The 21850-nt window shown below is 47.9% G+C and overlaps 7 protein-coding genes across 7 annotated transcripts; 4 read left to right on the forward strand and 3 right to left on the reverse strand.

Annotated features, from left to right (window-relative positions):
• Positions 1–367: 367 nt before the first annotated feature.
• On the reverse strand, positions 368–3227 carry PGRI_040920 (trehalose-6-phosphate synthase; the record flags this gene model as incomplete). Its single annotated transcript, XM_040791805.1, has 4 exons — positions 368–1765; positions 1822–2751; positions 2812–3154; positions 3205–3227. 4 exons carry the CDS (start codon positions 3225–3227, stop codon positions 368–370), a joined length of 2694 nt encoding a protein of 897 aa, XP_040643715.1.
• A 3410-nt stretch (positions 3228–6637) lies between these two features.
• Positions 6638–8031, forward strand: png1 (peptide-N4-(N-acetyl-beta-glucosaminyl)asparagine amidase; the record flags this gene model as incomplete). The annotated part of the gene is made up of 2 exons (XM_040791806.1): positions 6638–7164; positions 7224–8031. The coding sequence occupies 2 exons, from the start codon at positions 6638–6640 to the stop codon at positions 8029–8031; spliced, it is 1335 nt and encodes a 444-aa protein (XP_040643716.1).
• A 2866-nt stretch (positions 8032–10897) lies between these two features.
• On the reverse strand, positions 10898–12543 carry PGRI_040940 (glycoside hydrolase family 71 protein; the record flags this gene model as incomplete). Its single annotated transcript, XM_040791807.1, has 4 exons — positions 10898–11474; positions 11533–11758; positions 11811–12339; positions 12418–12543. 4 exons carry the CDS (start codon positions 12541–12543, stop codon positions 10898–10900), a joined length of 1458 nt encoding a protein of 485 aa, XP_040643717.1.
• A 1127-nt stretch (positions 12544–13670) lies between these two features.
• Positions 13671–14887, reverse strand: PGRI_040950 (protein MEMO1; the record flags this gene model as incomplete). The annotated part of the gene is made up of 3 exons (XM_040791808.1): positions 13671–14550; positions 14602–14670; positions 14733–14887. The coding sequence occupies 3 exons, from the start codon at positions 14885–14887 to the stop codon at positions 13671–13673; spliced, it is 1104 nt and encodes a 367-aa protein (XP_040643718.1).
• A 755-nt stretch (positions 14888–15642) lies between these two features.
• Positions 15643–16276, forward strand: PGRI_040960 (uncharacterized protein; the record flags this gene model as incomplete). The annotated part of the gene is made up of 2 exons (XM_040791809.1): positions 15643–15799; positions 15864–16276. The coding sequence occupies 2 exons, from the start codon at positions 15643–15645 to the stop codon at positions 16274–16276; spliced, it is 570 nt and encodes a 189-aa protein (XP_040643719.1).
• Positions 16277–17039: 763 nt separating this feature from the next.
• On the forward strand, positions 17040–17408 carry PGRI_040970 (LSM domain-containing protein; the record flags this gene model as incomplete). Its single annotated transcript, XM_040791810.1, has 2 exons — positions 17040–17150; positions 17208–17408. 2 exons carry the CDS (start codon positions 17040–17042, stop codon positions 17406–17408), a joined length of 312 nt encoding a protein of 103 aa, XP_040643720.1.
• Positions 17409–19553: 2145 nt separating this feature from the next.
• phzA (putative serine/threonine protein phosphatase) lies at positions 19554–21281 on the forward strand (the record flags this gene model as incomplete). The annotated part of the gene is made up of 3 exons (XM_040791811.1): positions 19554–20912; positions 20964–21116; positions 21252–21281. 3 exons carry the CDS (start codon positions 19554–19556, stop codon positions 21279–21281), a joined length of 1542 nt encoding a protein of 513 aa, XP_040643721.1.
• Between the last annotated feature and the right edge of the window lie 569 nt (positions 21282–21850).

Genomic DNA, 21850 nt, shown 5'->3' on the forward strand with positions numbered 1-21850 from the left:
TATTATAACAATATGGTGGGTGGAGTTGTGAGAGCCAATCTACCTTCTCGCTCATGTTTACTTATCCCCATGATGCATGAATTGTGGCATGAGAATAAGGAATGAAAATGTATGATCTTTATCTGTGTAGACGACTAGGGAGATTGAAACGCTCTCGGAATACAATGTTCAAATTAGGGCGATACCAAAGATAAACTGCTCAGAATGTAAAGCTATACTGCATGCCTGTGTTCCTCACCCCCTAAAGAAACAAAAGTATCCCATAGGTGATATTCCTTCGTGATCCAACTTTCTATCATACATGAGTGACAGTCCGCATGAATAACAATATTAACAGCTGACCGCAACAAACCCTGAGTGTGAGAAGTCATTTAGTCTCTTCCTGATTGGAGGTGAACCTCGACAGTTCATCTAGAACATCCAAAAGCGAACAATTAGGCGGTAACACAGACCTCGCCTCAGTAGCATGTGTGCTGGTTGTCACAGTGGTGACATGGATCGTTTTCTCAATCTTGGCCTTCTTGAACCGGGAACCAACTGGAGCAACAGCGAATTCATTTGCCCAGCGAAACAGTGCCTCACCACTGCGAGAACAACCAGCTGCGAATAGAAACTTGGGATATCGGATATCGGGGAGATGGTCTAGAATATAAGTGGCGGCTTTCCCATTTCCAACAGAAGCATGGGGCGGTTCAACTTTTACAGATGTTGCCTCGCGGGCGACATGGAAATCTGCACGCCCACGGGCACCATTGATTTGATCAGCTAGCTCGGATACCTGGCGAGCGGCTACTTCGTGGTCAAGTGCGCTGTCACAGTGAAATGTTAGGGAACAGCGGCGTTCCTCGATTCGGCTGCCTTCTGTTCGCTTGAGGAAATACTCCATCATATTTTTAATTCCGGGACGCCATTTCATGGCGCTTTCGGGCACAAATGGAATCCATAGATCTGATTTAGGCTCTCGTAGGAAGCATCCACTCTCGGTTATGAAACCAAGCTCGCCGGGGAGTTTTTCGAGTGCTCCTTGTAGCTGCTCTGTGCTCCGGTTGCTGGTTATGTATAAGATGTTCTTCGGGTCGCTTATGAGTGTTTGTAGAGTTTCACAGGCTTTTTTGGACGGGAGGGGTTCCTCTATACCGAATGCTGCACCGAAGATTGCGCTGTCTTCCAAAAAGAAGATTCGTGCTGTGGTAGCGAGGTATGATTTTTTCAAGTCCTCAAGTGAAAGCTGAGAGAGGTGGTTTGTCTGGCGAATTTGTTGTCTTTCGTGGGCCTTTGTGAGAGCATCTTGTAGCCCCGTGTGCCATTTGAGAGCAGTGTATGGAGATTTGCAATCGAGTAGGAAATTCCAGTTGAGTTTCCGCTCCGCTGGTGACATCTCGAGTGCAGATTTGATCGCATCCGCACATTGTTTGTAGTCCCAGGGATTGACGAGAAGTTTATGACCACGAAAGATGGAGGCACTACCTACGAACTCGCTGAGAATTAGGGATCCATGTTGATGAAAGCAAAGCTGTCCATCTTGGCAGTGGATGAAGTCATGGCTAGTCAAGTTCATTCCCTCACGTAGATTAGTGGCCATGAAGATATGTGCAACACTTAGGAGGGCGATAAATTGGAAGTGGCTGATGTCTTGCTGAACCAGCACTAGGGGCTGGTGGGTGATGGTTGAGTATGTTGCATTGATCCTCATTGCGATTTTTGAGATCTGTGCCTCCAGATCTGGGATTTCAGATGTAGATGACATTACTTGGACTAGAACCACCTACATAAAACAGATCAGTACCGCTCACACGTAGTAAGACATGTTAATAGACTTACTTGCTCTCTCCATGTTGGATATGTTTTGAGAAAAAGCTCATATGCCAGAAGCTTCTGCTTAATCCCTCCTGGTGCATCCAATCGGTCCCGTGCTACAATGAGATATTTCCCATAGTATTTATGGCCAATGCTGTGTATCCAACCTCTGACCTCGGTGGACTGGCGTAATACATAAAGCGACGAAGGGTCAATCCCCATTGGAGAACTCACAACACTAACGTACCTGTGTTTCAGGTGAACTTGATTGGTAGAGACCTCCAGTCTTCGCAGTCGGCTGCAGGTATGTAGAAAGTGATTGCAGTATTCCTCTGTCTGAAATCCAACCAAATCAGCACCCAAAAGCCCATCTAACAGTTCTTCGCGTGCAGTCAGACAACGGAAGATTTCGGAGGAAGGAAACGGAGTATGCAAGAAAAATCCAATCTCGGCCTTGGGTAGCCTGTCCCTCAGAAGTCCAGGAAGGACTAGAAGGTGATAGTCATGAACCCAGATTCTATCACCTGGCTTCCAGTGCTTGATGATTGTTTCTGCAAATGCCATGTTAAGCTTGAGGTATTGGACCCACGAGTAATCGTCGTACTCAGTGTGACGAGGGCTTTCTTGCATTTGATAATGGAGAGCTGGCCACAGTACCGCACGACAGAAATGGGTGTAATGACCCTCAAACTCGCTGTCACTCACAAACATAGTCAACGAATCATACATATCCTGGAGGGTCTCAGCGATCTCGGTTCTGGTAGTATCCGTCAATGAGTCGGTGGGCATGCCTAGAGTTCCCACCCACATCTTGTCCTCCAGCAAGCTCGACTTTTCAGCAGCATGGATGGCATTCTGCAGACCCCCATGGCCTTGTTCGGCGGCCTTGACGGCCCAGTCAGCATTGAAGAGCGAGGCTCGTGTGCTGTTGTAGTATTTCATGCCCAATCGATCCTGTGATCCATCCAAAGACAAGTCCCTTCTGGATCCCTGGATTGGGCCTCGACTACTCACAATCGATGGTGTTGGGGGATCCGTAGCCTTGGATCGAGGCTGATTAAATCTCCGACTGTGCCCCCAAGGAATAAGACGGGGCTCGCTGGGGCCATGCCACAATCGATCATTCGCAATCGGAATCTCATCCGCTAATCGCGAAGTATATCCTTTGAAGACTGTTTCATTCTCTGTCGTGGCTCCGGGTGTCAGTGGGAGACATCCCGGGGAACGAGTTTGATACGTATCCGATAGGCGTCCAAGGATAGGTCCGGGACCATCGACATTTGTATGGCTAGACATGGACCCATTCTGTCCATGCTTGGGCTCTGTCACTTGAAAGTCAATGGTATATGGGAGGAACCTGATATATACTCAGATCTGTAAAGCAGTGTAGATGAGGAAGGAACTCACAAAGATGCGATGAAGACCGTCATTGCACTGTGTCGTAACCCAAGTAGTATCTAGGTATGTTGCAAATAACCAAGAGGCTCAATGCATGGTGTAGGTAAACCAACAATAGTTGAACACTGAGGATAGACGCGCTCGGGACCTTGAAGAGGAAAGGGCTAGTTTATCGTCACTGCCCTATGTATCTCATTCTGTTATTTGTACTGGACCTACCTAAGGAATTTTATAGTGGGATTATTCTATTCTATTATTGAAGATGATCTCTTGGTGACCCAAGTGAATTTATATATTGGTATTTATTCAAATCTCTAGAATGGTTTAACTATGTATAAAAAAAAGGACCTACATCTTGACCGGAGCATCTAACATACTCGCAAATTCATGGCCATTAACTCCAGCCAATCAAGCAATTATAAAGGGCGTAGTCAGTGTAAATACAAGCCATACCTCTTATAGATAAGAAAGACACAATGATTGAACACTGAATATAGCCACTATTCGTGTTGGTTGTTGAAAGCACATGACCGCCTCAGTAGATAGCTCGCATCTACAGATTTTCCAGTGTGTTCTTGTTAGCCGTTTCTCTGGATTTTGTTTTCCTCATTCAATAAAAGTGCGTATTTAGCACGTCAATTAGACAAGACCCGAACAAGCCGATTTTGCGTGAGCTATCATATTCAACTGATCAGCAGACAAGAGCTTGCGACAACGACAGGTCTAGAGTGGATTGATTGGCACATGACACTTTGGCCCACCCTAACCAACGTTATCCCGCACTCGGGGGACACTTCGGAGTTAAACAAAAGACCAGATGGAGTGAAATGCCGATGTCAACGTAAAGCCATAATAAGTCAGCTGCACGGCGAGTCTATGCCGCGTGTCCCTCTCTTCTTAGCTAGGGCATGCCCACCTCGCCAGTTTGAAGAGACGTCGGTGTCACAAGATTGACAGATCTCCGAGAGATGTGGAGGTACTGAATGGGTGTCGACGCGTGGAAACCGGATGTGTGGACTCTAACATAGACTCATGCATGCACGGGCATCGACTGTGCATGTAGTCTTGGCACCTTGAAATAGTAGAGCCAAGCTCAAATACGCAGTCTGGCAGGATAAGCAGTGTCTTAGGTTAATATATCATTCAAGCAATAAACTCAAGAGACTCAGGAGAGAAATGAGATCTTGGCACTTGGCATCTGGGGATAATTGGTTCGCTCGGCTCATCGAGCCCGAATTGCTTTGGCTTTTCTGCACTTCTCCCTTTGCTGGTGGCACTGATCTACCAATTCCATGGCAGTATTCAGCGCCAATGTGAGTGCCTTGCGTGTCGCGTACGAATCGCCTTTTGCTGGTTTAGGCAGTACTACCTGATTGTTATCATTAACGTCAATACGGAGTAACGATGAGTGAAAATAACAGAAAATAATCCCCAAAATTAAATCAGGGCGATCATCGCATAAAATACCAATTAATACTCGTATGACCCGATTTTCTGCGAAATTTATGCATCCGAGCTAAGCATCAAGGCACTTTTTCTGGGCATCGGGAGTTCGGAGTAGATGGAAAATCATGTCAAGAAGTTTTAGAGCTTTTGTTTCATGTGATGGACTCTTCAACTACATATGCGATCGAACCATGACCTGTTCGATCGCACAGCCACGAAGCATAGCCCTGGAAATTACAAGGCTCAAACGCGGCTCAGATGAAACGACGGCTCATCTGTTTCCCCAGATAGTAGAACGCCTGGACAGTACTGAGTAATTCCCCGAGCCATGTGAGGGAATAGATTTCAGGGCTGAATCTTGTTTAGTTCAAATCTGCATTACCATACAGTCAACGTAACCCTAATTAACTATATTCTAATATTGTACTCTTTACTCCGTACAGTTACAGTGGACTCCCGGGGCCGAATATGATTATTAATGCAATTGACCCTTCATGATTGCTAAACCAGACATGTTTGGAGAGCCTACTTAAGTATAGAACCTTTTCCAACCCCTGATACATACGCAGGTCGGCTCATTGGGTACGATGTATACAAAACACAGTTCTAGAGACGAATTGGACAATGTGGATCGACATGACCCAACCCTTTGCCTAACTGAAAAGGGAAAAAGATATCGCTACAATTGGACCCTCACTGTTTTCCAGGGTTTTTTTTGGCGGGTAATGCAAACAGGTTATTATGATTGGCGATGAAGGTCGAGTTCCTGCGGGTTGTCGTGTTGTACGAAGTAATGCGTACATTGATCCAACATAATGGTCCGCATTATCATACATTGTACAGATCGGAGGATGAATCTCACATTCACATTCCTAGAAAGAATTTAGGATCTCACGTTGCAGACATTCATACCAGAACAGAAGATGTCTTCGAAGCCCTATGGACGCTAAACCTGATCAAGTCAGCACCGCCTCAAGCGGCTTAGGCGGAGGCTCTAGGCCCCGATCTTGCGAAATGCCAAGACGGACGCTTGCGCGTCTCCAGCCTTTCAGTGGAAAAGCGGACGGAAGAGTTGAGCTTTCGTACCTTGGCCGCGCGTTGGCCTTATGCTTGATATTTCCCTTTTTATTATTATTATTATTTTAACTTGATGATTTGGTACGGAGAGTACCGAGAAGATTTTACCTGTTTATGACTCTTTTTCGGAGTCTACCAACCGAACAGACTGGGCACGAGCTTTGATCACCGCCTTATGAACCCTCAAAGGTATTGATCTTCACTGTTGTACCCAACCTTGACTATTATATTGACGACAACCTTTAAAAGGGTTTTTAGTGCATCAGCCACATTAAGATATAGGGTACTCAGTTTCTAACTTGTACATATGTATAGTACATATACATATGTACATTGTGTACAGAAATACTTAGAATATAGATTTGAGATCAAAAAAATAATAATAATAATATATATAGAAGCCTTCAAGCCATTAAAGTATAGACACTGCCAAGGAGTAACTAGCAACGATCGAGGAAAATCAGGAGGACGTTACGTGTTCACGGGAGCTAAAATTACCAAAATTACGCAAATTAATGAAATTACGGGGAAACAGGGTCTTTTCCCTTGGCCTTTTTTTTCGTTTTCGCACACGCGGCTTGGCCGCGGGGCCCGTGATTGGGGCCAGATGCTGACGACGCTCGTAATACTGCGTACATCCGTACTTTGTATTCTCTCTCTCTCTCTCTCTTTCTCATGTATCCAGTCTTTCTTTTCCTTTGAACTCTCCAATAAGAGAGGTGATTTGAAAACTGCTACGTCAACTCGAGAGCGAGGTAGTCCTTTCGTTTACTACTCGTCTCTGATATCCCTTTCTTTACCCTTCTTCCCCTCCTAATTTTGGGTCGAATTTGACCTTCCAACTCGATTATTCGCCCATATACATTCTGGATCTCAACACTCATCATCCTTGAAGTCTGCCGTGACTTCTTTATTGATTATGGCGGACGGCAGACAACGGGCGACCGAGCCAGTCTCCAACGGCTACGACGCCTCCTCTCTAACCCACGAATTCGAGCAGTTGATGCGCACCAAACGACTCAACCGACTTCATGAACCTTCTCGCTCGCGTAGTCAATCAACATCACCGTCTCCGATGTCTAATTCTTCAATCCCTCCACCGCCGTCGCGAGCTCCGCCACCACCTCCCTCGTTGGGCACTCCTGCCGCCGCTCCCTCCCCAAAGCCATCCACGACCTCATCAGCACTACGCGGTCTTCCTATCATGCCATCGCCTCCCCAGGATGCAGCTTCACTTAAATTTTTTAATTTATTGAAGGGATTATCAGTCACACCAACCAAGTACGAAAATCCCGGTCTACTGGATGAGGCCTTGTGCGTTATTCCGCTCGATCGCCTGTATTCCGAGGCCGAAGAAGAATCCCAAATTATGCAGGCCCAGGCTGCCAGCGTGGCAGGGAAGGCGGAATGGGGCTACCAAGATTGTGTGATCCGAGCATTGTTGAAGTATGTTGGAATCCCTAGATGGTCTAGACTCATTGCGCCCTTGCTAACATATCATCTAGATGGTTCAAGGGGTCGTTTTTCCAATTTGTTAATAATCCTCCATGCTCAAAATGCCACATGCCCACGATCGCCCAAGGCATGACCCCTCCCACTCCCGATGAGACCGCCCGGGGCGCATCTCGAGTCGAGCTGTACCGTTGTTCCGATAATAGTTGTGCCGCCCACGAGCGATTCCCACGGTATTCCGATGTTTGGCAATTGCTGCAATCTCGCCGGGGCAGAGTTGGCGAATGGGCCAACTGCTTTAGCATGTTCTGCCGCGCAGTCGGAGCACGAGTCCGTTGGGTTTGGAATTCCGAGGATTATGTCTGGACCGAAGTGTACTCGGAACACCAGCGGCGATGGGTTCACGTTGATGCCTGCGAAGGCGCCTGGGATCAGCCTCGTCTGTACACCGAAGGGTGGCAGCGCAAGATCTCTTACTGTGTGGCCTTCTCTATCGACGGTGCGACCGACGTTACCCGCCGCTACGTTCGTAACTTCTCCCGACACGGAAGCCCTCGCAATCGCGCCCCCGAAGAAGTTGTTCTGTGGACAATTCACGAGATCCGACGCAAGCGTCGTGAAAACATGTCGAAGACCGATCAACGTCGCCTGATCAAGGAGGATGAGCGCGAAGAGAAGGAACTGCGGTACTACATGGCCTCTGCTCTGGCAGCAGAGATTAACAACATGCTTCCACAGGGCCTTACCGGTCGCCCCGAGGACCAGAAACACCCAGGTGCTCGCCAGGAAGCCTCGACCGAGTGGCTCGCCGCACGAGGTCATGGTAACTCAGGACCCGACCGTTCTCCCGAAGGGCGGTAAAATCACTGCTAGTACACTGGCATCACTTCAACCCTTTGGCTTCTGAATTTTCATATCAGCCACACCACTCATCGAACGATTGTGCGACCTGGATCTTCAATATTCCACAGCCCCCTTTCTCGCATCGGAGGACTGACCGGGCGCATCAAGGTTCGAGGGACCCTTGGGCAACATCGACTCTGATTATTGACCAAAGCGACTCGCGCTCGGCAATTTCGTCCACGTTGCTGGCACCCATTTGAACGTCAGCATCAAAAGCGCGATCATATTATATTGACAATGATACAAGCATATGTGACTGCAGACTCAGATGAGCAGGCTCCTGGCCCTGCCGTCCACCATGGCTGGCGATGTTGACTGCTTGTTCCCCTGATCGTCGATCACACAATTTCTGTCTACTCACAAATCACGACATCTCTCTGCATGATTCTTTCCTTACTCTCTGAGATACTACATCCGGAGCCTGTTTTCTTCCCGACCATCTTGCACTTAATATGGGTCACAACCGGGGTTTTTGCTTAGGCTTTGCACGGCGTCCATGGTGACAACGATATCTTCTATCCTTTCTTCTTTCTCTTTTTCTAATATATTTGGGAACTGCCCGATGGCACATGTTGTACGAGTCACGGATGCAGCCTTTTTTCTATGATGTTTATTTTTGCATGTCCTGGCAGGATCGCCACGATCTTTTCCCTTCTTATATACCTGACCTTTAAGGGTCGATCTCCTTTTTTTCAGGGATTTGCACAATACCATTTCATTAGCATAAAATACCAGACCAGTTTAATTATGATGTGCGATCTTCCCCGCGCTCTCCCTAGCGCCTCCAGTGGACCCGTATTCAGGTTTTTTTTTGCCCCTGGCGACATCACAAATACAACATTGTCTTAGCCCTAGTAAAACAACGGAGTGGACTCCGTACAGCATATTTATGGAATAAAAGACAAGACACGTGTTTTATTTATAGCTTGACTCCTCAGTTGATCCAGGGTCTCAGAATACTATAAGAACAAGCTAAAGAATTCTGAATATATAGCATGGGGATACATACCTGTAGAAATACGTAAATGCTCACAATACTCCAAGTAGATCTGCAACGGTTTCTTCAAAGATGACGCTATGTTGTACATATCAGACGATCATGACAACATGCATAAAGCAAGTCACATTGCGAAGCATACCTCTCACACCGATATCCAGCAATCTATACCCCTCCGCCGAAGATCAACCCCAATTCGATCCAATCCATGCAAATAATAAGACTGACCCTGAAGCCTCAGTTCCCAACTCCCCCTCGTCGAATCACAAGAAGAAAAAGAACCAGAATCAGACAAACTCTTACTGTCCTCATCCGAACTAAATCCATCCCCAACATCCACATCCCTCCCCAAATCCCAACTCCGTCTCGAAACAGATCGAACAACCACCCCTCTCAACGGTTCTAAAAACCCGGCTAATTTCTCAACGGGCTCACTGAACCAATTGCTCTCAAGCACGAGCACAAATGATCGTAGTGACTCTAGCTGCGAGACGGCGCGACATGTCTCTGTCCACTGCGTCCGTCCGGCGGACACGTACACTGCGCGCACGGAGTCTTTGCTGGGAAGCCAGTGGCCGGGGAAGGACCAGCGGAGCTCGATGGCGCGTATGCGTTGCTGGTGTTCTGGTGGGATCGTTGGAAGGAAGTATGGGAGGGTCCAGGGATTACTGAACTCTAGTGTTGGGAGGGTGTAGAGGAGGGGGATTGATTCGTGGTATCTGGGGGGTTTTTTTATTAGTGGGGGAGAGATAGTATTTGTTCTGTGTTAGGAGAGGTAGGTGTAGATCGTAGTGATAGTTTATAATAAAGGTTGGGGAACATGGGTAAGAAAGGGAGATGGTCTCATCCATACATCTGCCGACAGGTCAATGCCAGACCCAGTAGCTTAACCTTATTCCAGCGCGTGAGATCGGCTTCTTTTGCCGGCTGGGAGATGCCGTTGCCGTGACAAATCTCGCACTGCGTGCGCTGTGAATTTGACAGTGGACATACCACGTGTCCGAGTCGTTGTTTGCATTGTATTATGTGGATTCTTTGATTTGCCAGGACATATCCCCAGATCATTAGCCGAAGTTCCGGTGATAGCCGAGTGAGGAGTTGGCTTTGGGGTTGGGACGAGAATGCTATTGTTTGACGCGGGGGAAGTGGAGGGGGTTTGTTGCCTTTGTATACTGTTAGATATATGAAGAAGTACAGAGTAGAAAGAAGGAAGTTAGCTTACTCTGATATCGTTGAGCCAGTACATCCTCCCAGGAGAAAACTCCCTGTTTACGAGCCATTGTATGTTCCCCGCAAAAAAAAGAGACACGGCCAGGTTCATAAATAGTGCACCCTCGAGGCCAGCTGACCCCTATCGGGCCCAACGTCCCGGTCCGAACGCCAAGTAGCTGAGTTGGGCAAAGAGTCGGTGTAAAGATAAAGGGGAATGAGGGATTTATGTTGCATTTATATCGACGGGTATTTACATAGCTAAAGCCCAAAAAAAGATAAGGAAGTGCGGAAGAAAACGGGGCTATTTGTAGATCCTTTTTTTTTGATCTATAAAACAGCCCCCACTCGCGTGCTTACTGTAACCCAGACCGAAACTCACAATATCAACTCCATCTCAGAGAAAAGTAAGGAGACTAGATCACACTATATGTACATATATCCATTGATGTATTCATAGCTTTATTCAAGCTTCTGGAGTCACTAGATACTAGTATGTAGTAACTATATGCATTGGACAAGTACATAGGTCTACTCTATAACTCTCCATAGGTCCCAGACCTCAATAAATATACCAACCAGGACCAGTCATGCTAGCACCTATGCCATGTCCTAAGGTTACAATCCCAGAGTGTTAATCGGGGGTGTCACCTGCAACCCCTGCGCCAGCATAGTCAACCCATCCGGTTGTAGCCGGTCAATGCACGACTCTGCCGGCAGAGTGCCGACATAAGCATTGAAGTTGTAAATGGGACAGGCACACGTCTCAACAACATCCCTCAAGCTCGTACCCGACAAAGCCTGAACCGTGCGGAAGGCGCGAGAGACTTTGAAACTCTGCGCGCCCACACCCATCGGCACCGAGTGTGACCAGACCCCCGGAGGTGCGATGAAGGTCTCAGTCTTATCGCCAGACTTCACCCGCACAGTCGCAGGCAATTTCAGCATTGTGACGATAAACACCTCATCTTTCATCGTGTCGAACCCGTCCGGCCGGCCGCGGAAGAAGTTGCCGCTGGCGTTGTTGGGACTACCTTGCATTGTTGTGTCGGTTGCATCGCAGTCGACGCTCTTTAGGGTTGGTCGGTACCAGTAAACTAGTTTTTCTTCCTCTATGAATCTGATGGGCAGTCTTGACTCTGCTTTGAAGGCGGCAATGTATGGCTTGGCCATGTCGAGCCAGCCGTTGTGGGGCCTGTTTCCTCGTTAGTTGATGCATCCGTTGATATACTAGGGGGGATATCTATACTTACATGTCCATCACCCACTTCGAGGCACCGTCGTCTGTGTGTGGTGATGATAGAGGGCCGATATAGTGCGACTCACCATAGTCATTCCAGGTGATGATCTCCACAAAACGAGGGCTAAGACGTAGGATCTCTTCCCACCGCTCATACCAGAGGAGGTCAGAAGGGAACACCCAGTTCTTGGGGTAAGAGACCTCGCTGCCAAAATGTGTCGAGAACCAAGGCGAGATAGCTATTTATCAATCAGCAGATATACACACAACTAACGTACTCCAACAACTTACGTGCAATGTATGCTTTCCCCTGAAGAGCATCCTCATAGACCTTATCACCATCTGCAACACAGATCTCCTGCCCTCCACTGGGGGCCTTGTTATTTCCGTTACTATCCCAACCCATCCAGTTGAGAGCACCATCAATATTTTCGAAATCGCCCTTACCGGGCTGGAAGTTTGGCGCGAAGAAGATCTCCCGGCCAGCAGCGGATCTAATCGCACCGACATCGACACCGTCGCCGGAAAATGACGACACAAAGACCTTCCCGTCGACCATAAGTTGCGCCGGATGACCAGCATACTGCGCAATCTTGGCGCCGACTTCACTGCCCTGACTGATCTGCCACCAGTTGAAGTCGAAAGAGATGAACACTTTCATACCATTGTTGGCAGCAGATTCATAGGCATAGTCTAGCTGGACGTCGTTGTACTGGTCCGTGCCAATGTTCAATGCAAATGCGTCGATACCTGCATCTCTGGCACGTTTCATATCATCGTCATATTCACTGGCGTTTTGGCGGTTGCTGACGATGCCCATCTAGATAGTGTTAGTATTTCTTGTGTTTGGAGGGTTTAATAAAGTAAACGTGTGACTTGCCATAAAATGACAGAAAACCAACTTGTTTCCTGTATTTTGTTCATTGGAAAGAGTATCCATGATGCCAGTAGTGTAGTCGATTAGAATCGGGGAAGCGAAGGTGAAGGAAAATAGGCCAACCAGGGCCACGAATAGGTAGAACATGTTTTTTTAAGCGGTGAAGAATTCCAAGGACCAGCCAAGGAATATCTCCACTATATTCTCTAATGAGTTGAGGAATAAAAGGAATGGAAGAAAAGAATGGCTTAATGAAGGACTAGAGTGAGAAATGCAGTATGAACAGGACTTAAAGGTAAGAAAGGTCTTATATGCTTTTGGCGCTTTGTTTTAAATTGCCACAGTGTCTACCTTTAGATCCACTCTTTGTATGCGTTGACAATAAGATCAATTAAACAATGAAGCCCTCAATTGGGCTGCCTAGAAAACAAAATTCTTGTTTTATGCCCCGCCATACGGCCGGTCAGAGGAGGGTCCTCAGCGCCTAGATTCAAACAGGACTAGGAAGCCGAAAGATCCGATTCTATGATCTGGTTAGTTGGAAGAGGAATGGAAAGGATCGAGGCTGACAGTTACAGATACTACAGGGTTGCCGGATTGGCTGCAGAACGCCTCCATCAGCCCAGCGGCTAAATTAAGGGACTGAAGTGTTCCATGTTTGACCCCTTCTGGATTATACTGAATAAATTCTCCGTTGATTAGAGCACTGACGTATTTCCAATATCATCTTAGATCATTTTATACAATCTGAGATCAAATATCTATTCATGAGGTACCAGGTGTAGGGTGTATCTCCAAGTGCATCGACTACGGGGTGCTTTGGCGTTAATATGTTTCAACTTTGGCCCTAAAACTTAAAGACGGCCCCGGGGGCCTACCCCGGCCATTTATTAATCTAAGAACTTCTTTGCTACTGGTTAGCACAAAGAGGGAAAGTCCTCAAAATTCCCTCAAGAGGCACCATATCTACCGAACGTTAGCTGATGGCAATCTCAAGTTCGGGGAGCTGCGGATATAAACCCGACTCTGATTGGTATCTGATTGTGATTTAGGTAAGGGCTACAGTTGCGAAAGGAACATCCACTCCGGCTGTGCTGTAGATGATCTTGAAATGTCATATTGAACAAGTCAAAGCTACTCCGTACATAGTTTCTGGTTCGGATATTCATAATTCATTGGTTTCCTTTAGCTATCGCTGCTAGAGCTAACGTCACCCGAGCTAAAAACAAGGAGAAAAGCTGTGCCATATAAGGGCATGTGATAAAATAGACATCTTAGAGCACGGCAAATGCAGATACATAGCTCACCGAGCTCTCGTCAATCTCTTCTACATCAGAGCTACGCTCGTATCGTAGAAAGTAAAAGCGTCCCTCCTGCTCATCTGGTTGATTTGTCTTGTAGACTTCCAGGGCTGCCATGATTACCGCGATCGGATGGCGCCCGCATACTGTGTTACCCGTGCGTTCAACAATGTCGCGAAAAGACTGCGAAGATCCCGTCGTGATAGCAGCCATGGTCGCTATGTCAAATGTTGAGATACTCTCGTGAATGGCTGGTCCACGACCCGAGGGCCGATCGCGCTGCCGCAGGGAGTGACCAGATGAGGCCATCTCCAAAGCCCGCTCAACGCTTCTAGTATCCATCCCGGGTTGCGGAAGTACATCACTAGACGCTGGGAGCATTGGCCCTGGGCTAGGGGCCTGGGGAACATAGTATGTGTAGCGGAATCGGATGCCCCAGTGGCAGAAATCTGAACTTATCACAAAGGCATTTGCCTGGTCCGCCAGGTAAGGGGCTAGAAGGGCTCCGAATGCTTTCTCTGTCGCGGCTGTGGTATTTCCGACCATGATTGGAACTAGAGGTGGGTATTCAGAGGCTGGAGAATCTGGATATTGGAGCTGGAGCAAGCGGTGGATATAGGGCAGCTGCATCTCAATACTGTGCTCGTCTTCATCGACTGAACGCGACATGGTTGTAAAGGCCATCTTTCCCCCGTCCGGTTTGGTGGCCTGGGTTTCGAGAAGCTGGGCAATCAGCTCGGTGTCTAGTGGTAGGGGTTCATCGGATAGAGGGGTACGGTAAGAAGTTAGTCTTGGAAGAGCCAGTGTTGCGAGCGAGACATGATGCGATGGCCCCAGAATAAATATCCGCTTCCTATTCGCGAGGTTAGAGGGGTTTCATAAAAGAAGCGGGGGATAAGCCTACACTTTGGAGAGATCCAGCGCCTTGTATGCGTAGGCTGCGCAGGGCCCCGAGTACGAATAACCCGCATGCCTGATTGATTAGTATTCTTAGTTCTGGATAATCTCATATGGATGATGAGTTCGCAAGCATACGGTGCGATGATCACTCTGGCTCCTGGAGCTGGCAGTGGGCCGACTTTCTCCATCGCGTCTGGGACCTGGGCCAGCCAGCCATCCAGCAGACGGGCCAGGGTTCGGCCATTATCTGGGTACCATGATCCAGAGTGAGAGGCCTGTCTAGATGGCATAATGTCTAAGATGTCAAGGTTGAATGTTGGACCTCGGGAAGTGCTAGGAAGCTGAAGCTCTTAAGTGGGGGGAAGGTGGGGATCCGGCTCTATGGCAATTGAGTGACATTTGACTATCCCATCACTCGCTTGACTGAGCAGCTTGTTTGTCAAGCTTGTTTGCGCAGGGTAAAAAGACCCTACCCTTTGCTAGATTAATATAATAATGTGGTTCTCTACATTTCATTTGGAACATGTGAATCTCCCAAGGACATATGTACAGAGTAGGATGCGTGTACCTGTACCAAGATACAGTGATATATAGTACTGGCAAACAAAGCTAAAACGCCGAATAGCTGCATAAGAAGGAGTGTTTGTACACACTTCAAAACAATCAATTAAGAAGTTCGTTGTATAACCCTATACATGTTACGTTTGAAGTGTAGTCCTAGATACCGAAAGAATGTAGGGTCACATTGTCGAAATGGCATTGATATATCTACATAGTAGGTTATATTAATTGAGATTAGAAGTAATCTGCTTCTTTATAAATATACTAGTTTGTAAACAGTTGCATCCAATTTACCTATATTACCCGTTTCGGCTTAGCCTGATAGGATGCAACGCGAATCCCGGAGATGACGCGCTCAGACTGTGTTTGCGGTTCTCATCTCAATTCCTCACACCTCTCTTCTCTTGTCACTCCTACCCCGAACTTTTTTCTATATAAATACTCTCTATACACCTCTATCCACTTTACTAGACAATCTCTTATAATGTCCCTCAAGCGCAAAGCTTCGTTTACAGCTCTCCCGACCAGTCTATCAGCTCCGGCCCCCAATGAATGGGACATGGGGACTGGGAGCACACATCTCCACAGTCGGACACGAAAGCGCTTTAGAGACGATCGTCCTAGTGACCAAGTGATTTACCGTAAGTGTCTCGCCTCGCCCTAGGAGCACTCTCCCTTGATTGCATCCTCGCTGACAGCTAGCAGAGAACACTCTACGATGGATTTTCTCCGCGCAAAAGCAGCAGGAGTCCACACAGGCCACTGATATGGATACAATGGATTCAGAGCCGACCCTCGAAACACCAGAAGTTGTTGATCCCCGTCAGCAAACATTGCACCGATTCTTCCAGCAGAAACCACAACAATCATCGTCCTTCCGACCATCTCCTCAAGCCCTTGCACCGCGTGCCAATGAGACTGCACACACCCAGGAGGATTTCCTACGTCGCCAGGCGTTTAATCAAATGAGCTCCGGGGACAGCTCAAGTGAGAGCAACAGTCCTGGGTCCAATCAGATGGCTGATGTGGACATGGATATGGACATGGATAGCACAAGCGGTAGTGATGGGCTAAACCAGATGCCCAAGAACTGGGTAGGAGGAATGGCCTGGAGGTAGTTTTGCTTGCGTGGGTTTGTTATCATTGTGCGCTGGTGTTTGTATTAGGAGAGGTATATTACCTTTCTATCTATTTCACGATACCTATTGGGTTATTTGGGCAAGGTGTTACTGGCTAATTACATTGTCTTGTTTTTCTTTCTCGAAAGAAACTGGGAGTCTTTCTTGGTCTTTGGCGTTTTTAGAAGTCTGAGAATAATTGAAAATTTTGATTCTTAATCAACATTCACATACATAGCCATGTCGCTCTCAATATTTCAGTGACTTCCGACTTCGTTTTTGGGGCTGGATTTAGGGTGCGTCATTGTTGATCCGTCCCTATGTAGCAATATTGGGGTATTGTGATCACTTGCCTAGAATGGTAATCACCTCGGTATAGGCTCTAGGTACATTTGCATATATATAGATTTGGTGGCCGGTGCTCATTTCAAGTACACTGACTCATGATTTAGATATTCTATAGCTCTTTCTACATTGTACATAGGTTTTGGCGTGATGTGATGGACCCGCTCCATTGGCCTAATTTGGCCTCAGGCAACGAAGTCGTTTGTCCGCCCGACGTCGTCCCTCCTTCAATTGAATCACAAGGCTAGGGGAATCTCAAACTGCAAAAGAAAATTACTTAATCCTGCCAACCCCAGAACAATCTGACCTGTCCTTCCTCTTGCCTCGGAATCATTTTCAGCTCGATTACCCTCAGACTTCAACTCCCCCGCACATTGGAGGCCCTTTGTCTGCTGACACGAACAACGCACCAACCACAATGGATCACGATCAGTCTGTTCAGTACTTGGAAGGGTTGTTGGGTCGCACACTGCGGATCCATACCACGGATACTCGGATGTTCGTCGGGCTTTTCAAGTGTACCGATGCGGTAAGCAGTCATCTATGAACTACGCATACCGCGGTACTAATAGAAATTCCCCCATAGGACCGGAATATCATTCTCGCCAACTCTTTTGAATATCGTATGCCCACCACGTCTGCCGTACAAGCTGCCGCAGAGAAGAACGAGTCGTGGGGGGAAGCGTCGGAAGCAAAGAGCACAACCGTTAAAGTGAACATGACACACCGGCTGATAGGCCTCATTGTGATCCCAGGACGACACATTACGAAAATAGAGCTAGAGTAAGCCTTGATCAGGTTCCAACTCGGGCTCGTATCCACGAGACCTTCATTTTCCCACCTGCGGATCGTTCTCTATTCTATTCTCGAATGATAAGCCTAGGTCTACTGCCCCGCAATACCAAGCAGTGGCAGCCACATATTGCACCACCCACGCGATATGCAGCAGGAAAGGCCTGGTCCCTGCCCTGCGCCCACAATTGCCTGGTCCCTGCTTTTCCGCCAGAGCTAGAGTTGGGCTTGGGGCTGCCAAGACGAGGCTTTCTTGCAGCGGCGCTCGCTGCTCCAACAACGTGGCACTGGGGTCACAGCAGCTGCATCGCAGTATCTCACCATTCAAGGTAGCTTGGCCGGCAGGCTTTCTGTCAAGTCATCGGATAGGAAATTGTTTGTGGCAGGCGCTTCCAGCTAGCAAGGGGCGAAGAAGCGGTGTCTCCGCCACACCGATCCCTTGGCATGCAGCATGGTTGCTTTCGTGCAGAACCAAGACTATCTGTGGTTCCTGTCTGCTTCCGCTACTATCAGATCATGGGACCAGAGTGTATCTTTTCTGAACGGTTTACTATCCTGTAACCGTCTCCCCTGTCGGACGTGTTTACAGGGGGCTTGCGCTCTACAACGCAGCAACATATAACTTTGTGATGTATCATTTTTCTTTTAAACGTGGTGTCAAATCCTTGGTTAGGTGGGTGCTGCACTTTTATCTCTATCACTTCTGATAGGGTACATGCCCCGGATGGCAGGGTCCAAGCTCTGGATAGATTCTCTTGCAAATGGTCGGGTTGTTTCGGAAAAATATTCTTGGTGTCCGACTAGCTCTATAAATTCATTTGTGATGGCCTGTTCAGGCGGTCCAGATTTAAATGTAATGAATACACGTGCTCCAGACATTCATTGTAGAGGGGGGAAACATCGCTTATCGAGCGCTAATAGTGGGGGTTCAAAAATGACCCAAGGCTTTACCTAGGTTATGGTGGGGGGGAAGATATCAGATATTGAAGATAAATTCAATGCTCTACAAAGCTAAAGAAAGAAAATAGAGAAGATATTCAATGTTCCCCAAAATTGCAGTATGAAGCTGGAAGATATATAGATATATATATATACCTTCAAGGGAGACACCAACACCTCTCTTCACATTCACAACAGTTTCTGGAAAGAAAAAGAAATTAAAAAAGAAAAAAAGAAAAATGATTTGATTAAGTAGTCAAATACTCATCACTATAAATACGAGAGTCCAGACTTTCTTTAGATCAGGCAACTGTCTTAAATTCTTTGTATAGCTCGGTCCGATAGATAATCCGGCTGACCTCATCTGATCGAGACCCGGTCCAAGAAAACAGGAGCCACTTCGTACCCGCGAAGTACCTTTTGGCTGTATTAGCGGTGGCGGAGTACTTTTGCCTACCCTTTCCGACCTTGATCTTGTTAACTTTCCATCTTTCCCCTCTCTATTTTCTTGTTTTCATCCTTGCAGCTCTTGATATCCTCCATTGGATCCTTTTGAGGTAAACAGTCACCCCCAGTTTCTACCCCCCCCCAGCGGCCCTATTATGTGGACGACCACCCCCATTTAAACACCTCGTACATAATGACGCATTCCTCTACCCGCAAACCCACCATTCCCAGTCCTTTTCCAAGGACCTCCCTTGCTTCTTTTTTCTTTCGCTTTATCACCTCCACATGCCACCTGGATTTTCTGCGGAGTCAGCCCTGCAATCCCGCACCTGCATTGTCTCGTGCAAGAGGCTAACTTTCTGTAGAGCTTCACCCTCTCACTTTGGAGCTTCCCGCCTTTTATCTTTAGCTTCTCACCATTCGAAAACCTTGCCCTACAATCACAAACCTCCGGATTTCTAGATCTTCACTTTGATCTCGCCATCTCACCTATTTGCCTAGTACTCACGTCTCGCACTTGCCTCCGCCCGTGTGTTCCTCAAGGTCTCGACCAGGTGGATCAGTGATAATCAGTCTTCGCACAAACCACTGCGCATTCTTTGCAGAGTCTCTTTTAGGCTTTTGTAATTTTGCAGAAGCTCGGGCCAACGCATTCCAGCAACACAACAGGGGTTTCTCCGCATAACAGTTTGAACTTCCATCGTTCGTGCGATCATCTCAACTCAAGCTTGGCAGTTACCCGAGCTTTGTAGTGATGGGTCAGTCGCATTCCAAGAGCAACGCCTCAGGCGATACTTTGCAGTCCTACCCTTCTTTTTCCAAAACCGACACCAAGGAGTCTCTCCGCTCGTTCCGTGGCTCGATTCGATCGAAAATTCCTGGTGCTCGCAGCTCCGATAGCCCTCGTGGCTCCACCACTGCTCTCTCCCGAACCGAGAGCCAGACAGACAAATCCGATGCTGGATCCCTCAAGTCAGTTGGAAGCCGCCCTGGCTCCAATGCCGGCCTTCCCCAGTCGCCTGGTTCGGAAACCACATCGCGACCTGGCTCCCCCCAACCCCCACCATCTCCCTCGCTTTCCACAAGCTTGCAACGAGGCCACAAGGATGTGGATGCGATGAAGGAAAGCGGTGAAGTCGACCATGTGTCAGATAACCCTCCCTCTGGTGGCCCCCCAACTGGGGCCTCCGCGGTCGCTGGTGAATCAATTCTGATGAAGCGAGAGAACCAACTCAACCCTATTCTGGACTTCATCTTGAACGCCCCCTTGGAGACTTCAGGATCTCCCGGCATGGGTATGGGCGCTTTGAAATCCATCGATCTGGACGACATGATTTCGCGACTCCTAGATGCTGGTTATTCTAGTAAGGTTACCAAAACTGTCTGTCTGAAGAACGCGGAGATTACCGCCATCTGCACCGCCGCTCGCGAGCTCTTCCTATCACAGCCTGCTCTGCTGGAGCTGTCGGCTCCCGTGAAGATTGTCGGCGATGTTCACGGCCAATACACTGACCTTATTCGACTCTTCGAGATGTGCGGATTCCCTCCTGCTTCCAACTACCTTTTCCTGGGTGACTATGTCGACCGAGGCAAGCAGAGTCTGGAGACAATCCTTCTGCTGATGTGCTACAAGCTCAAATACCCTGAGAACTTCTTCCTGCTTCGAGGAAACCATGAATGCGCCAATGTTACCCGTGTTTATGGGTTCTATGACGAGTGCAAGCGTCGTTGCAACATCAAGGTCTGGAAGACCTTCATCGATACTTTCAACACCCTCCCGATTGCTGCGATTGTGGCCGGTAAAATCTTCTGTGTCCACGGTGGTCTCTCTCCTAGTCTCTCTCATATGGACGATATTCGTGGCATCGCTCGCCCCACTGACGTGCCGGACTATGGCCTGTTGAATGACCTCCTGTGGAGCGACCCCGCAGACATGGAGGAGGATTGGGAACCTAACGAGCGTGGTGTCAGCTATTGCTTCGGAAAGAAAGTAATCATGGACTTTTTGCAGCGTCACGACTTCGACCTGGTTTGCCGCGCCCACATGGTGGTTGAGGATGGATATGAGTTCTACCAGGATCGCATTCTGGTGACTGTGTTTTCTGCACCCAACGTAAGTCGTGTCCTTCTGTGTTTCACTAAGAATCACACTGACCTTTTACAGTATTGCGGCGAGTTCGATAACTGGGGCGCTATCATGTCAGTCTCTGGTGAACTTCTTTGCAGCTTCGAACTTCTCAAACCCTTGGACTCGACCGCCCTGAAGAACCACATTAAGAAGGGCCGAAACAAGCGCAATAGCATGCTGAATAGCCCTGTAAGGAACCCCCATTTTTTATTGGATTTTGACCCCGGTGATCCTTGCTGGATCGCCCGACATTGCCGCGATCTTTCTTGCAAATTATTCAGTTCCTGAATCCCGTATCTTGGACGAAGCGCTAACAAATTCCAGCCTGCTGCAGTATCGGCGCAAAGCTATTAAGCCCCATTGATCGCTCTACATTCGAAACTGATATCATTTCCTGCGATCCGTCATCGCTGTCATGGACCCGATTACTCTGACAGTCGTTGACCGACAATGAACACAACTTTCACCAAACTAGCAGCGTGGTAGCCTATCCCTTGTTTGATAATGGCTGATCACTGAAACCGCTCTGCCACCACGGCTGTCGCACCAACTTCCGGACCCAACCCCCCCGGTATGGATGCCAAAAATGAAGCTTGGCGCAGAACTGAACCGGATTCATCTGACCGGTCCGCGCATCGGAGCCCTCCAGGCACCGTATCATGCGTAGACCCGCCGATTCAAAATTTGCACACTCAATGGAAAGACATGCTCGAGCAAAGGCACATGGAATCTCTATAGGCCACTTTATTGTCGCCTAATTAGGTTCCAGCTCATAATGCAGACGCGTGCAGACCCAGGCAATTTTCTTCGGCGGCTCTAAAAATCATAGCTATGGTATCTCTACATGGCTAAGATTATCAGGCCTCTCGTTTCTGGAGTGGCATTCTCCTGCATGTACTTACAATATCTCTACTCTTTATCCC

The sequence above is a fragment of the Penicillium griseofulvum genome (assembly GCF_001561935.1).
Source record: "Penicillium griseofulvum strain PG3 chromosome Unknown contig_89, whole genome shotgun sequence".
NCBI classification, from domain to species: domain Eukaryota; kingdom Fungi; phylum Ascomycota; class Eurotiomycetes; order Eurotiales; family Aspergillaceae; genus Penicillium; species Penicillium griseofulvum.